A 16,626-nucleotide genomic window follows, 5' to 3' on the forward strand; every position below is an offset into this window, starting at 1 on the left:
GGCCTGTTTCCTTGTTGTTTCATGACAAATTAAGCAGATAAAAGGTCTGGAGTTGATTCCAAGCGTTGAATTTGCATTTGGTAGCTGTTCATGGGAACTCTCAATATGTGGTCCAAAGAAGTGTTGATGCAAGTGATGGAGGCCATCATTAGGCTGAAAAAAACCCCAGACCTATCAGAGAGATAGCAGAAACTTTAAGAGTGGCCTAATCAGCAATTTGGTACATTCTTAAACAAAGGAATGTACTGGTGAACTCTGCAGCACCAAAAGACCTGGAAGGCCATGGAAGACAGCTAAAGTGGATGATCACAAAATTCTTTCCTTGTTGAAGAAAAACCCCTTCACAACATCTAGGTATGTGTTTCATTATCAAAGACTACAATCAAGAGACGCCTTCATGAATGTAAATACAGATGGTTTACCTCAAGATGCATACCACTGGTATCACTCAAGAACAGAAGGCCCAAATTAGATTTTGAAAAAAAAAAAAACCTCTAAAAAAAGCTTGCCAGTTCTGATGTATGATTAACTTGTACCAGAATGATGGGAAGAGAAGAGTATGGAGAAGGAAGGGAAGGGCTCATGATCCAAAGCATACCACATCATCTGACAAACATGTGGAAGCAGTGTTATGGCATGGGCAAATATTTCTGCTAACGGAACTGGGTCACTGGTGTTTAATATAAGTAGCAGTATCAATTCTGAAGTGTATAGAGCAATACTTTCTGCTCACATTCAGCCAAATGCTACAAAACTCATTGGATGGGACTTCACAGTACAGATGGATAATGACCCAAAATGTACAGTGAAAGCAACCCAAGAGCTTCTTAAGGCAAAGAAATGAAATGTTCTTAAATGTCTGATGACCTCAACCCAATTAAGCTTTTCACATACTGAAGACAAAACTGAAGGCAGAAAGACCCGCAAACAAGCTGCAACAGCAGCTGAATTAAAGGGCTGGCAAAGCATCTCAAGGGAGGAAACCCAGCATTTGATAATGTCCACGGGTTCCAGACTTCAGGCAGTCATTGACTGAATTATTAAAAATAATAGTAATATTTATGACTATGTTAATTTGTCCAATTACTTTTGAGACTGTGAAAATGGAGGAACAATGTAAAAAAAAATGGCTGTAATTCCTAAACAGTTCATGCAATATTTTTGTTAAACCCCTTGAATTAAAGCTGAAAGTTTATACTTCAATCACATCTTCATTTCAAATCCATTGTGGTAGTGTACTGAGGCAAAAGTACAAAAATTGTGTCTATATATATATATATATATATATATATATATATATATATATATATATATATATATATATGATGTTATATTCACTGCATAACGCTGTTTGTAGACTATGTGCATTAAGAATTGTTACGAACAGCCAAGCATTCTCGTTATTATTTTTTCCTGTTAGAGTTGCTTTCAGGGGATGTTCACATATTCCCTTGGTGGGGTTTTTAATAGAATCCAGGTAATGGAAAACAGTGACTAAGAGGAGAGCTAAGGAGAGAAGGACTGCTGAATGTGTACTCTTGTCAAGTGTCTTCTGCAAACATGATGTCTGTTGTGCTATATCAATAGTTGCTACAGCTATTCAGAGAACAAAATTTTGAAACATATATGCATGCCAGAAGTCTGACGAAAGTTTAACATAAGAGACAGGGATGAGGGTCAGGATTATAAATAGCATGTCCATGCACAAAATGGTCTTAATTTTTGTTTAATGTTCTTGTCAATTCATGGAGTTGAGTTTAAATTCATGGAGTTGAGTACCGTTTTCCAAATATAACTCCTCAGTATATTCATTCATTCATTCATTCATTCATCTTTGGTAAGGGTTGTAGTAGATCAAGACCTTGTCCCTGGAACACTGGGCAGGCACACACCCTGGTTGGGACATCATGCACACACACATTCACACACTTATTTACACCTAGGGGCAATTTAGCATAGCCACCTGCTGGTATGTTTTTGGGAGGTGGTAGGAAAGCTGAGAACCCAGAAGAAACCCACACAGGGAGAATATGCACAGAGACTTTGCACAGACAGTAACCTGAGCTCAACTGGGGACCTTTTAGCTATGAGGCGGCAATGATACCCACTGTGCCACCATGCTGCCTCTCCTCAATACTGTATAATTAAATGTAAACTAAAGAAAGTATAAATATCACTTATGTACACTATATTGCCAAATGTTTGTGGACACCTGACCATCACAAGCACATACTGTATAGGTATAGATTATGTGCTTGTTGAACATCTTATTCAAAAACCATGGAGTTGGTCCACCCTTTCCTGCTATAAGGGCCTCCACTCTTCTGGGCTTTCCACTAGATTTTGGATCGTGGCTATGGGGACAGTTGGTGTTCCAGTTCCTCCCAAAGTTGCTCAGTGGGGCTGAAGTCAGGGCTCTGTGCAGGCCATTCAAGTTCTTCCAGACCAGCCTTGACAGACCATGTCTCAGTTGTGCACAGGGGCATTGCCATGCTGGAACATGCTTGGGCCCCTTAGATCCAGTGAAGGGAAATCTTAAAACTATAGCATACAAAGGCATTCTCTATAATTGTGTGCTTCCAACTTTGTGGCAACAGTTTGTGGAAGGCCCACAAATGGGTGTGGTCAGATGTCCACATACTTTTGGCCATATAGTGTAGATCACAAACTTTGCCACTGATTGTATGCACATTGAGGTCTGTATGTAAATTGTACTACCTTTTGTCTTGGAGTTTGTACACACAGTAGTCAGCTATCCTGTTGTTTAAAACAAGAAGCTTATTCTAGGAAGTTTCTGATATTGTAGAAAGTAGCACTAGAGAATTACTACTTTCTGTATTTTTAGAATTCAAAATTGTGATTTTTTTTTAAATGAATCATGTTCACCTTTAGTCAGGAGTAACTAAACTTAGTGTAGATAATTAGCTCTTTTTGCTAGAAAGACCAGCCAGTTTCAACATATAAGATGTAATTTAGCTGTCCAAAAGTGCAGTGTGAGGTAATATCTGAGGGGAAATGAACACTGTTGAATAATAAGCTCGAACATGTTTTTTCAGTGTCAAACAATGAAAACTTAATCATCTGTAAACAGAAAAAGGTGTACATGAATCACACTCATATCAAGACAAGTGCTAGAATTTAGAAAACACTTCCATTATTCACAAATCTTCACACAAACATTTCATCTTGATCTTTTTCTTGCTCTGTGTGTGGGTGACATTCACTCAAAATAGCACCTTCTATGAACAGATGAATCAACTGGGCACCTTACGCTTTAATTAAAGATTCACGAGTACTCAGTGCTGCTGCACGGCGGTTTTGGGAAGCTTCACTTACTCTCCTGATTAGAGTTATGTAACACTGGTTAATACTGCATGCTCTGATGAAATAGTCATGAGAATGGAAGCTGTGCGGGAATAATGTTGCCCTGTCGGAAAACGTGAAGCATGGCGTCCTGCTGATCTTTATAGATTTAAGTACTGTCTTTAAATAGCATCCTTACAAAAAGCCGGAGTACATCTGTCACTATTCTTGACATGTTGCCGTACGGTTGTCAGATTTCACCTTATGACAAGGGTATATAGACACTATTAGTCCACTGAAGAGTTAGAAAATATTGTGCATTAACCTCTGGGTAATTCTCATAAGTTATAACTACTACAAGTCCTCCTTTAGCCTGCAGTGTTGGTAAGATATGCAAATTACAGATTTTAACAGCTTAAAATTTACACAAAACTCTTCGCAGTGTAGAATTCATTAATATGGTAGCAAATATTTACAATAAATACATAGGATTTATAGACTTGTTACACAGAATAACCAGGATAGATGAATAAAGTAAAATGCAGTAGACACCCATAGCCATAACTAGCTATGAAGACACCGAGATTCATATGGATTCAATATGGAAACAGAATGTAGCCTACTATGCAGAAAAATCTGCATTCCAAGACCCAATCAGCAGTGATGATTAGTTCTCAATGCGATGCAACACACATCTGACATAGATATGACACAAATGTTTAAGTGTATGTGAGAACATACATGATTGTTTATGAGGGCAGATGGTGTTTTTCAAAATGCAAACTACTTGTAACTACGCTAGCCAAATCAGCTTGCTATTTGCCATCACATTAGCTGATCGCAGTAAGCTGATATACTACGTGTTAGTTGCAGGTTAGATGGCATTTTTAATATATGATTTTTCAATAATTAGGAAAAGCAAGAGAGAAAAGGAGGACTAACAGTATACCTTGATTCAGAAGAATGGAAGTCTAACAACAAAGATTAGAAATTAGCAATCAGTGAAGCATGCATCAGTCAGTTTGGTAGTATAATAAATGTGAAGTGTCACATTTCTGCAATGTGGACCTCACTAAAATGTTCGATTCTGGTCATGGCCCTGTATTTACTGTACACTCAATAATCCACAATAAGCAGGATACAATTAAAATGCAGTGAAATCCAAGTGAGTTTGCATTACGCTGAAATCAGCGACATGCCAGAGGGACAAACTCATCCGTGATGTATGAAGCTTGTTTTGCAGACCTTGAGTTGGACTATGGGGCATGAGTCACATTGTTTTTCTTATATAACATCCCTCCAGACCTAAGCATACAGGGCAACAGCCTCAGGAGCAGCTGAGCCCCAGACGGTGATGGATGTCCTGAGTGCCATGGCTGTCACATTTCTCCACAACACTCTCCTTCAGTTCACTCTACCTACTGCAGAGGTGCCTTTAGGGCCAGCATTTCCTGTGGGGGCTGCATTATGGATATAATATCTGCTCAGTAGATTCCAAGAAGCTTGCCATGGTACTGTTGCTGTATTTGTATTCATGTTCCAAATTGACAGTCAGCCTTTTACATTAGTGAAAATCAATCAATATACTTCCTTTTACAGCTATTAACACTGTAAGAGTAGGCTTAAACTGCCAGTAGAAGGAAGTGTCCATCAGCCGGCTGTATAATTATCCAATATGACTTATGAGCTTATGATTAGTTATATGATCATGCCTTCAATACTTCCAATTTGCCTGAGAGATTTGCCAGCCTCCTACATACATGTCTTTAAAGCAGATTCAGGTATTTTGACTGATACCACTGGTATGCTTAGTATAATTTCACTGTCAGCCCAGATTCCCATGTAACGTGTGTACGTGTGTGTGTGTGTGTGTGTGTCCAGGGAGTAACTGCAGTCTCTTATAGCACAATCACATGTTACATAAGTATACTTTTTTCACATGTGATTATGTTAATAATATGTGATCAAAAAACTATAAACACTGTGTGCGTGTATGTGCATGTGTGTGTGTATGTATTACTCACCAGCTGGCATCAACCAGCTGGTTTTTGCTAGTGATAATAAATTCAGTATGTTCCCACATCTCACATGCTCTCCCTCTCTCTCTCTCTCTCTCTCTCTCTCTCTCTCTCTCTCACACACACACACACACACAGACACACTTTTCATGTCTGGTACCACATCTACTGTGTCATACCGTTTTAAGCAACCTAAAATGGGAAACACTTTTATGACAAAGCAGAGAATCATGGCATGTGCTATAATGAGATAACGCAGCAGGTTTATCAAGAGGTGTTTCAGCTCATGGAACCACATGGACAATTTGATATGCAAACCAACATTAATTGTTCAGTGTAGTACTTACAATTAGCACAAAAGCTGTTAGCCTCAGAAAACAAAAGAACATACGGTATGTGTATCATTTTATTGTTCATTCTTCTTATACAACAGATGTCCTATAGAAAAGCTTGTTATTTTCAGCCCTAAAAATACCACAAGCTGTATAGAAGTCTGCAACTTTTTAATTTAATGAGATTAGTCTTTGTGTCCATATATTCTATACATTTCAATTCATCAGAGTCAAACCATGAAATTGTATACCACACTTGCCTAAAAACACTTTTGTATACTTACTGTATATTATTTTGCATATATTGTACATATATATCTTTTTTTTTTTTTCATTTTCCTTTTATTTTAAACATGCAGGGGAGAAGAAAACTACAAAGGGCTGTTTAACTAACAGTGCTGCTCTTGACAAGCTGTCAATCTGGCAGCAAAGATAACAGCACACACTGAGCCATGACACTTGAACTGTGCTGGTGTCTTATCAATTATTTATTGCATATCAGCATTGCAAATATGGCTGACTCTGATCAAACCGCTTCTTTGGAGTTGAAACTCAAACTCTCCTACCCTAAACTGGGGATACTAATTAATTCCAGTCAAAAACTGGATTGTTATTTAACATGTGGCTGGAGCTTGAGTCCCTGATATCAGGTTATATAAGTACCACAAATGCAGCTATGGTGTTAGAGCATTAATAAAAAAAAAAAAAGACTCTTTTCAAATGTGACCTCTTTGTTGTTATTGGCCTAAGGGGGTCCATCCATTTTTCCCCAGCACTAAGCTGAAAAGACTTTATTGATGTGATCTCATGGACCTTCCATCCTACTCCCTGACCAGTCCTTTTGGCATCAGGATGAAAGAAGCACCCCCATGTCTAAAGCAAAGGTTGACTGTGCCATGGCCATAGGACCCCTGCAATGAGCCAAACCATTCATCCTCTGGAGAAAGCCCGATTGTACACTACTATAAAATTATGAGCAGCGTTCTTTATATGCACTCCATTATTTCACTAATGTGGAATAGTTCTTCATAAATTTGCAGGTCCACATCATTCACCGGCAGAAAAACCAACTCATAATATTCACCAGGGATGTGCAATTTTGTAAAATATGGTTATACAATCTGTTATTGAAAGGCATGAAAACAAGTCAAAAACAATCTAAAGGACTCTTCAATTAACGTTTTGCAATTGCATTCCTCAATATTTTTACATAAACCTGACACATACCAGATCGAAAATGATTGCTGCCTTCAAACAGTCACACATTTGGAAAGAATTGCAACCTTACACCCAAAACAACATCTTTCCTATCATTTAGACATTCCCACATTTGAACTTGATTGCATAACTGTAGTCCGGCCTTGTGTGGGACTGCCTTTGGACAGGAATGTGCTGTTTACTTAAAAGGATGTGGGATGTGTGACTGTGAAAACTTAGATGCAAGACAAGAGCCATCTCATCCACACACACACGCGCGCACACAGGAAATTGCCTTATTTGGTAACTGTCGTCTGTTTCAGTTGGCTGTCGCACAAGAATGGGCAGGTGGATCACATCCACTAGCAAAGGTGACACAAGGGAACATTGAATTTTGGGCTTTGGTGCTATCAGAGAAGTTATTTTAATCCGCTGCCATTTCACCGAAGGACAATACCTCACAAGACTCAGCGTTTCCATGGCGACATGACTCACAATAACTCTTTGATCGTACCTGCGCCAGCTGGGAGATGTCTCACGGCAGCCATTTCACGCTGTTTGTTTGCCAAACAGCGCTCTGTTTAGTGGCTCCAGTGCTTCACAAATAACACCTCCCGCATAACTTGCCATGAAACACAGAAGGGAACAACAAGGCTATTGTGTGCCTTTAACACTCTTAATATAACTCTTCAAGAGCAGATATGGACTTTAATTACCGTGTGAAGATGGAGCATGAAGATATGATTATTATCAAGCTGTGGTGTCAAGGACTGTTTTGAAAAGGGGACAATTGTCATTTGCCCTGATTGTGACACGTTCCTCGCTGCATGTTTAACAGTGATTATGGGGGCTGATGTATCAGTAATGTGTTCCTGCATGTAAATACACACACGCACACGCACGCACGCACATACACAAACACAGATAATTGCCCACACCTACACAGCTGTTGTATGAGCAGCTTATTTGAACCTTCAGAACTTACCTCGGGCAGGTCATGATGGGGCACTGAGTTTTCAGACAGCTGTGGTGCTTTGCACATGAATACAGACCTACACATAGCATATGAAACAGGTGCTGGAACACCTGCTCAACTTTGTTGGTGGCAACACTGCTGTGCTGCATTGTGTATTATGTAAAACTGGATTTGCTCATTCTTTACATTAAAGTGTTCCTAACTAACATTAATTATGGGAAAGGTTGACGTTAAGAAACACTGAACTGCACATAAGTAATGTTAATGTTAAAATACCCAGTAGTTTTGTTAAATGATGTTTGTTTGAAATGCCGCTAAATACTGATGAAGTCACCAGGTGTATATTTTGAAATCCACCAATCGGCCTCATTTATAAGCCAAAAAACCAGCAAGAACATAGTAATCGATTTATTCGTGTTGGACTAATTTTTAGTCAAAAACCAAAAGGTCAGGGTTGCAGTGGAACTGGACTCTGTCCTGAGAATACACCCTGGATGGGATGCACACACTTATTCACACCTATGAGCAATTTAGCACAGCAATCCATATACATGTATGGATTGAGCGGGAGCGGGAGGAAACCGGACAATGAGGACACGGGGAGAACGAATGCAAAAGTGCACATAGATAGCAACCCGAGCTCAGGATCAGCAGCGACCCTGGAGCTGTAAGGTAGCAACGCTACCCAATGTGACACCGTGCCGCCCTAGCATTATTTATACACATATTAATTAATTTTTAACATTATTTATAATCAATTATTGCTGACATTCATAGAATTACAAAAGGACATTAGACATTGGGTTTATAAACAAATGGTTATGTCTCTCTGTCATGATCCCAGTTTGTGCAATACTCAAATTGCACTGATGCAGAAGAAAAAGGCCTGCTACAATTACAAATACAGTACAGAAAAATGGATTTGCCATCTTAACTCATGAGATTCTTCACTTGGTAGTAACATGAGAAGATCCGATACAGCAAGATTTATCTTAAGTAGATAAATCTAGCATAGAATTCAGATCATGCCTGGACTGAAACTATTGAGCTTGGCACATTCATTAAATAATCCCACACATGAGATCTTTGGCCATTCTATGAAGATGACTCAACTTATGAATGCTCAACTTATGTACATTAAATATCATGTAGTTAAGTTTATGATGCATTTTCTTTGTTGGAAAGATCTCCCATTTCCAACTGGCAAAATATGACACATACCACTACAACCCTGTAGTGTCACTCCCAGTACATTAAAAATACAATTTCTGGTCACTTTGCACATGGCCTCAATCAGCAACACAGCAATGGTATTTGAGGAAGAAAAACATTACTGAAATGCAAATTAGGCCTATTTCCACTGCATAATAGCCAGTAAAATTGTACTCCACAAGGTGCAGATGGATTTAGAGTCTTTCTCTGCATGTGCTGTGTGTAATCAGATTCACTCTGCTTAATTAAGCAGGAAACTTCTGGTGGCTCTACAGGTTGTGAAAGCTATTGCATGTACCTCATACGTGCTCTTCAAGATAGTATAGATTGCAAAATGAATTCAGAAATAACACCTTACACCCACTACAAGCCACCTTAGATACATAACATAAATATTCAAGCCCATGAACCACAACAACATGAGCAGGAAATTGTGGATCACACTGAAATAATCAGGGGCATAATGCAGCAATGTTTTAAGCAGCATCTCCCACACACATACAGACAACATATACATATAACACAAACTTACTCCTATCTTTGCAAATCATCAAAGTCTAGACCCATGAGCATACTGCCATGCATACTGTGCAGGGTCCAGGTTTACTGAGCAGGGTGGTGAGGGAGGCAAATAAGAACCTGAAGATGTTCTCAGAATTCCATGGTTTGGTTAATGCTTGGGGTTGCCAACCCCACACACTATTAACATGTTTGGCAAAAATGGCCACTACATATAAGATAAAGCCCCCTAACCAATGTAATATAAAGAGGTGAATCAATGATGGTCTGGGGCTGTTGGGGATGTTTTGTGACTTGTGGTAAAGAGACTCTTGTGAAAAGTGATGGTATCAGGAATTCATCTCTCTGCCAGAAAAAAATCTGGTTCTTCTGCCAGGAGATTGTGTCCTAGCTACCGTTGGATTGTTCAACAACATAACGACCCCAAATATACGTCCAAATAAACACTGAAATGATTGTGGGACACAGATTTGTCAACTCAGTCTATGGATTTGAAAACTGGTACAGGATAAGGCTCAGTCAATAGGTTGGGAGTCTTCACCAAATATTAATTGTGGGGGTACTGATAATGTTAAAATGAATATTTTAAATAAATAAACTTAAATAAAACTTTACAATGCCCCTGAATGTTTAAAAATGTTTAAATCACCTACTGCGTAATTATTCATTTTCCTTATTTTCATGAAGGGTGTCAGTTATTCTGGAGGTGAATGCAAAGCCTCTATTTATGGATATTTATTTATAATAAATGAAAATTATGTAGTTAGTGTTCAGTTATCGCTTCTGCTGTATTTACTGCTATTTTGTAGATGCTCCTATAGTTCTATGAAATGTCACAGAACTGAACAAAACAAGTTATTCCCCACTCAGTCTGAATGGGTATTATGCCCCTGGCGAAAGTGCTTTTCTGCTCTAGTGTGTAAATTCTTTTCTTCCTCAGGGTGTTAGATATTTGAGACAAGACACTCAGGCAAACGGATTGTATAGAAGAAGACTCCCCATTATAGTTCTATATATAGCACACTGGACTATTGGACAGCTGTAGCAGACTAGCAGCCATTGTCTGGCTCATTTTATATTCTGTATGTGAGACTCTGGTCTCGCACTTTCCACAGAAGCCTATTGACTCACAGCCGAAACCGTGGCTTAAACTCTGAAACTGCTAAATGAGGTGTTATAATTGATAATTGAATACTAGCTCTGTGACTATTGTGTGTCTGCTGTAATGTGTGCCAGTGACCAATAGCTAAAAATAAGTTCCTAGGTTTACTGTCATTACTGAATTGTTCATAGTGACTGATTAATAAGCCTGGAGTTTATGTGTGTAAATGTAATTAATCTAGGATGGATTTTTTCTGTTATCTCAGCTATTGAAACTGAGGAATTTTCTTTTAGATAATGAAAATGCTACGCTCCAGGGAGAGTTCTGTGGATAAGTGGGATGTAAATGTTTGAGAATTATTATGCTTATAACAGGATGAATCCAGTTGCACATTATTGATAACATAGTTCTTAATTATTAAAATGTGTTTTTGTATTGTAACGTGAAACATTTTGTATAGTGCTATATCACTCAAATGTCGCCTGTAAATCTCCTCACATTGTTGTAATTGTGATTACAGTACACAGTTGCAGGAGTAATGGGCCTGTTGCTCTGTGGCCCCCCACGGTGGGTTGTTGTGTGCGCATGATCTGAGCACAAAGCGCTCGTGAGCTTGACAGTCGCATTGAGTTCGCGCTGAGAGAGACACACAAAGGAGAAGAGCAGTCTTGGGAGGAGGCACTTAATGCAGCACCAAACTATAACCAATCTGTTATCATTGTAACAGAAATGCATTGCTCAAGAGATTTGCGCGCGACTTTCAGGCGCTTTGGGAATTAAACCGAGACACTGGCGCGCGCGCTTGCGGTTCAGAACGCTGGACAGCGCACTCAGCGCGCGCTTCATCCCACTTTTTTTGGAGTTGATATATGCATTTTTATAAGAAGATCAAGACGTGCAAACTCATGAGGAATCATGGATGTTCCGACGTGTTTCCGATCACCGGGCTTGGGCGCACCTCAGCGAGACTTCTGAAGTGAGACATGGACTTGGCGGAGATCCTGCTGGCACTTTTCATCGTCGTAGTCGCGACGGTCTCCTTGCTGTCCAACTTGCTGGTCTTGCTATGTTTCGCGCACAGCAGCGAGATACGCAGGCAGGTGCCGGGCATTTTCACGACGAACTTGTCCTTCTGCAACCTGCTCATCACCGTGCTGAACATGCCGTCCACGCTGGTCGGGATCGTAAAGGACCAGCAGCCGTTCGGGGACTGCCTGTGCCGCGCGGTCAGCTTCCTCGACACGTTCCTGACGGCCAACGCGATGCTGAGCATGGCGGCGCTCAGCATCGACCGCTGGATCGCCGTGGTCTTCCCGCTGAGCTACTCGAGCAAGATGCGGTGCCGGGACGCGCTGCTGATGGTGTGCTACGCGTGGCTCCACTCGCTCGCCTTCTCCGTGGTGGCGCTGCTGCGCTCCTGGCTCGACTACAGCCGCGCGTACGCGTCCTGCACCTTGCGCCTGAACGCGGAGAGCTCCCGCACCGACTTCGCCGCCTTCACCGTGGCCTTCCACGGCGCCAGCTTTATGCTCTCGCTGCTCGTGTTGTGCGTGACTTACTTAAAAGTGCTCAAAGTCGCACGCTTTCACTGCAAAAGGATCGACATTATAACCATGCAGACGCTCTTCCTGCTTGTTGATATACACCCAAGGTATTCATGTCGCTTCTTCACATAGCTTCTGCACACTATGGTTGTCATTCTTGTCGGGATATTTCTCATTACGTTCCGTTTCTTTTGCAGCGTTAAACAACGTTGTTTGGCCGAGCAAAAGAGGAGGAAACAGCGCGCGACCAAGAAAATCAGTATATTCATTGGATCATTTATTATCTGTTTCGCCCCATATGTCATAACCAGGTAGGTGCTATTCAAATTAAAATAAAGTTTAGACGTTGTGACACGTTCAGTTCGTTCATTCCTAGTGTCGTGACGCTCTGAATTCTGAAGCAATGCCTATTAATAAGTTTTACTGCTTTTTTAATGGCGTCATTTAATTGAAACTTGTAGTGACGTAAACGCGCACCATAAAAATCCACGCTTCTAAGAATAGCCGGTGTGCACCAGAGGTGATAAGACAAGATCACTAGTTCTATCAATAGTTTCTGTTTCTCTGGGGATTTGCACTTGATGCCTTTGTATCACGCTCAAGGCATCTTAGCATCTTCCTCCTCATCCCTTCCTCTCTATTTCTACCCTATGTTTCTGTAATTCCTGCTGCATCTTCTTCTCATAAGGCCAATTCTTCAAATCACATAAAAAAAAAATTCATCAAATGGATACAGAAATATAGAAACACACACATAGATCTTGGGATGTTTCTTTGATAAAACAATTGCAGAATGTCTGATATCAGTTTATCCCCTTAAACCTTCACTTAAATATTTATTTATTCTCCTTAAAGCAGAATATTTAGCAAGGGCTCGGAATTATTTACTAAAAGCGTATCATTACAATGGAGAGGAGTGTAAGTCTGGGCCTGGCAACAGGTTCTAAGCGTTTAATGGGTTAACGTTCAGTTTTGTCTCCTTTTCCCCCCTGATTGTTACTGAGTTGTTAATGGTTGCTGCTCTCTGCTTTCTAGGCTGACAGAGCTTCTTCCCTTTGTGGATATCAACCGATACTGGGGCATCATCAGCAAGTGCTTAACATACAGCAAGGCAGCTTCAGATCCATTTGCATATTCCCTCTTACGCCAACAGTACAAGAAAGTACTAGTAACAGTGGCCAATCGCCTACTGAAACGTGACTTATACCCTTCCTCTGGACACAACAGCTCACTGGACACAGAAAATGACTACTGCCTGCAAAGAATCAGCTAGTGGCACTTTCCTTACACTGAAAAATCCTAATGCTTAGACATCAAAGTATATAGGAAGAGAGAAAAAGAGTGAGAAAGTGAGAGAGAGAGAGAGAGAGAGAGAGAGATGTAATGATTATCACTTAGATATAGCTGGAGATGCTGACTGTTTGAAGCACATGTAGATATGTGCACCAGACAGCAATGATAAATATGGACAAAGGCAATATGTGACTAAGTGGCCATGTGCTCTGTCCACAACACCTTCGTGCACGCACATACACACACACACACACACACACATACAAACTAACATCAAAGACAACACGATAATTGAACCTCAGCAGACATACAGACACACCATCATCTGCAAGTGTGTGCTTTCTTCAAAGTTTTTTTTTTTTTTCCAAGATTATCAAACAAGTCAGTGGAAGGTGTCATATGATATGATCTACCTTGGTGCACACACAGTATATTAATGGCATTGCTGAACCTCTTATAATGGATAAAATGTGTTATAATCTTTAGATGTTTCTACTGGTAGGCAGTCTGGTCATTTATATATTATGAAAATGGCTCTAATTCTTAATCTAGTGTGAATTCATTCTGAATTCACTCATTTATAATCCCAGATCAATCACTGGAAAATACTGCACTTTGTTCTTATAAATTATTATTTGCTATTAGTTACCAGGCAGCCAAAGTTGAATATCACACTATATTACCTAGAACAGGTTGTAACTGAATGTACTAGATTCTTTATACAGCAGCATATTGTGCACACTAAGTTGTGTTTCTACAGGTAAACATAGTGTACATACTTTGCACAGTATAAAGTAATTTATAATGTAAATTAAATTGTTTTATTCAGTATGGCAGGTGTGTGGTGTGGGGAATTATGAACTAAAGAAATGATAATGAAGTGCTTTATACAGCCATGTTTGTGCCAGTTTTGTTATACATGTACTGTTTTGTGAACATGGTGAACAAAGGAGAATATACATGAAGCTAAATGAAGCTATGTAGTATTTTAAGTAAATGCATGCTTCCAATAAACAATAAGAAAATCACAGTCACAGTGGCCAACATCCCTTCAATAGCGAAAAATACATCAGTGCCAACTTGCCCCCAAGGAGACTATTCACCTATTAATGTAAAAACAACAACAACACTGCCTTGTACACACTTAGTGGCTAAGGTTCCACAATGATGTGGAGAAGCAAATGAATGGGGATGATGACTAATACGGAGAGTCTCTCCGGCTAATGGGCAAAGCAAAGAAAGCCCACTGATCTGTCATGTTAAATTCTATTTTTGTCTCAGAGAAATACCTTTCTCAGTAACTGCAATGGATAGAGAAGGGCATTAGAACTGACAGTTCTGGGCCTGACATTTAACATTACAGCTTTTGCCTGAAGGGATTTGAAGACGTTACCTTATGCCTGAGGTTTTGCCACGTGCCAGATAGCACATAGCACATACCACAGTCTGCAGAAACCCTTTGCCTGGTACTGTTATTCTTGCTACGTACTTGCTAAATTGCCATGGATCTTCAGCCTGTAAAATAACCCTAAGAAACCATTCAGAATGGAAAAATCATTCTGGTGAAACTAACCCTACAAAAACTTACTTTAAATTGGTTCAGAGGAAATTTTTAAAGTGCATACACATTTGGACTTGAATTAATCAATCAATCAAGATGTCTGCTCCTTTAGTTATGTCCTGGCCCTGACATATTAACATGTAATGGAAGCTTATGACCTCATATTAGCAACATACAAACTATGCTCAAATCATCATACACGTAACACACATCAGTATTCAGACTGTGGTCCCAAATGTGGTACCTGGCACTGTGACACACTGTTCCTTCTAAAAGTGGACTATCCGTACACTCCTCAAGGGTTCTTCAACAGTTATTTAAGCGTTCATTGGACAATTAATGATTCTTAACCACCAAAAAGGGTTTTATTTGGAATAATTTCTGATACGGACACACTGTTGTCAGGTTCTACACAGAACCTTTAAGGAAACTCTTCAGCATTATAATTTTGTTAAGAGCGTAGATGAGTACTAAAGGGTAATGGCAACCATTCTGGACCCAATATAAAGGTTTCTGTTTTTAATGAATCTGTACAAAAGGTGCAGCTGATTTTAACATTCAGGATGCATGATGCTAAGCAGAGGTATTCACTTGTTAGCTACATTAGCCTTCCCTGCTGAAAAAAAACAATAGAAACCATCACAGGAATTCTAATAGTTTTCATTACAAAGACAATTACAGACCATCAGCTAACCATTAAAACTGGTCCTTAATGGTATCCACTAGACATAACATGCCACCAATAGAAGGCAACAAATTACCAGTAGAGACCCACAGGGACCATTAGAGTTTCCATTAAAACCAATACAATTACCATTATAACCATTAAAACCATTACAGATTCTATGAGGGTTTCTATTGTTTTTTTTCTTTTTTTTTTTTTTTTTTTTTTTCAGCAGGGTTGTTTCCTCTAAGGCAACAGACAAGTCCTTTCTGACAAGTGTCTATTTGAGTTGGGAAACCTGTGAAAATATGATTATCTTCATTGTTTAAAAAAAAAGGTTTTTGTATTTTGTTTGTGGTCTAGGCTGTGCTCCTAATTTGCCATTAAAAAAGTCAGTAAAGAATTCAAACAGTTTTCATTGTTTCATCATGTTTTATTGTCATTGTCAGAGTATGAGTACAAAGACAAAGAAATGCAGTTAGCATCCCAACAGTAGTGCAAATAGCAAATAAGTTAAAATGAGGTAAGAAGGTTATGGTGCTATAAGGTAACAGTGTACAGTGATAAACAGTATGATGCATACCAGCAATGGAAATGGCAATTAAGTTAAATGGAATAAATAAGAATTATGGTGCAGCTGTTTGATATAAACAGTATACAAGTAGTAGTGCATGGTGTATGCAATATGATGCAGTGGATACATACAGTGGATAAAAAATACAGATGTGCAAATAGCAATAATGTGCAAATAACAGTCTGATATAAGTAATAGTAATAATGAAGTTTAAGTATTTAAAGTCTCTCTTTACAAGAGATCAGTGGAAGAGGACATGCCACTGTATATTTTAAGCTTCCTTTCAAAAATCTCGTATTGCAGTTTGTTGTTGTGTTTGTGTAGCATTGTG

The 16,626-nt window shown here is 39.4% G+C and overlaps 1 protein-coding gene across 1 annotated transcript; it reads left to right on the forward strand.

Annotated features, from left to right (window-relative positions):
• The first annotated feature begins 11,237 nt into the window (after window positions 1-11,237).
• gpr78b (G protein-coupled receptor 78b) lies at window positions 11,238-16,109 on the forward strand. Its single transcript, XM_026937115.3, has 3 exons — window positions 11,238-12,310; window positions 12,401-12,514; window positions 13,239-16,109. Exons 1-3 carry the CDS (start codon window positions 11,643-11,645, stop codon window positions 13,474-13,476), a joined length of 1,020 nt encoding a protein of 339 aa, XP_026792916.1. The 5' UTR covers window positions 11,238-11,642; the 3' UTR covers window positions 13,477-16,109.
• Window positions 16,110-16,626: the final 517 nt, after the last annotated feature.

The sequence above is a fragment of the Pangasianodon hypophthalmus genome, chromosome 4 (genome assembly GCF_027358585.1).
Source record: "Pangasianodon hypophthalmus isolate fPanHyp1 chromosome 4, fPanHyp1.pri, whole genome shotgun sequence".
In the NCBI taxonomy this organism is placed as follows: Eukaryota; Metazoa; Chordata; class Actinopteri; order Siluriformes; family Pangasiidae; genus Pangasianodon; species Pangasianodon hypophthalmus.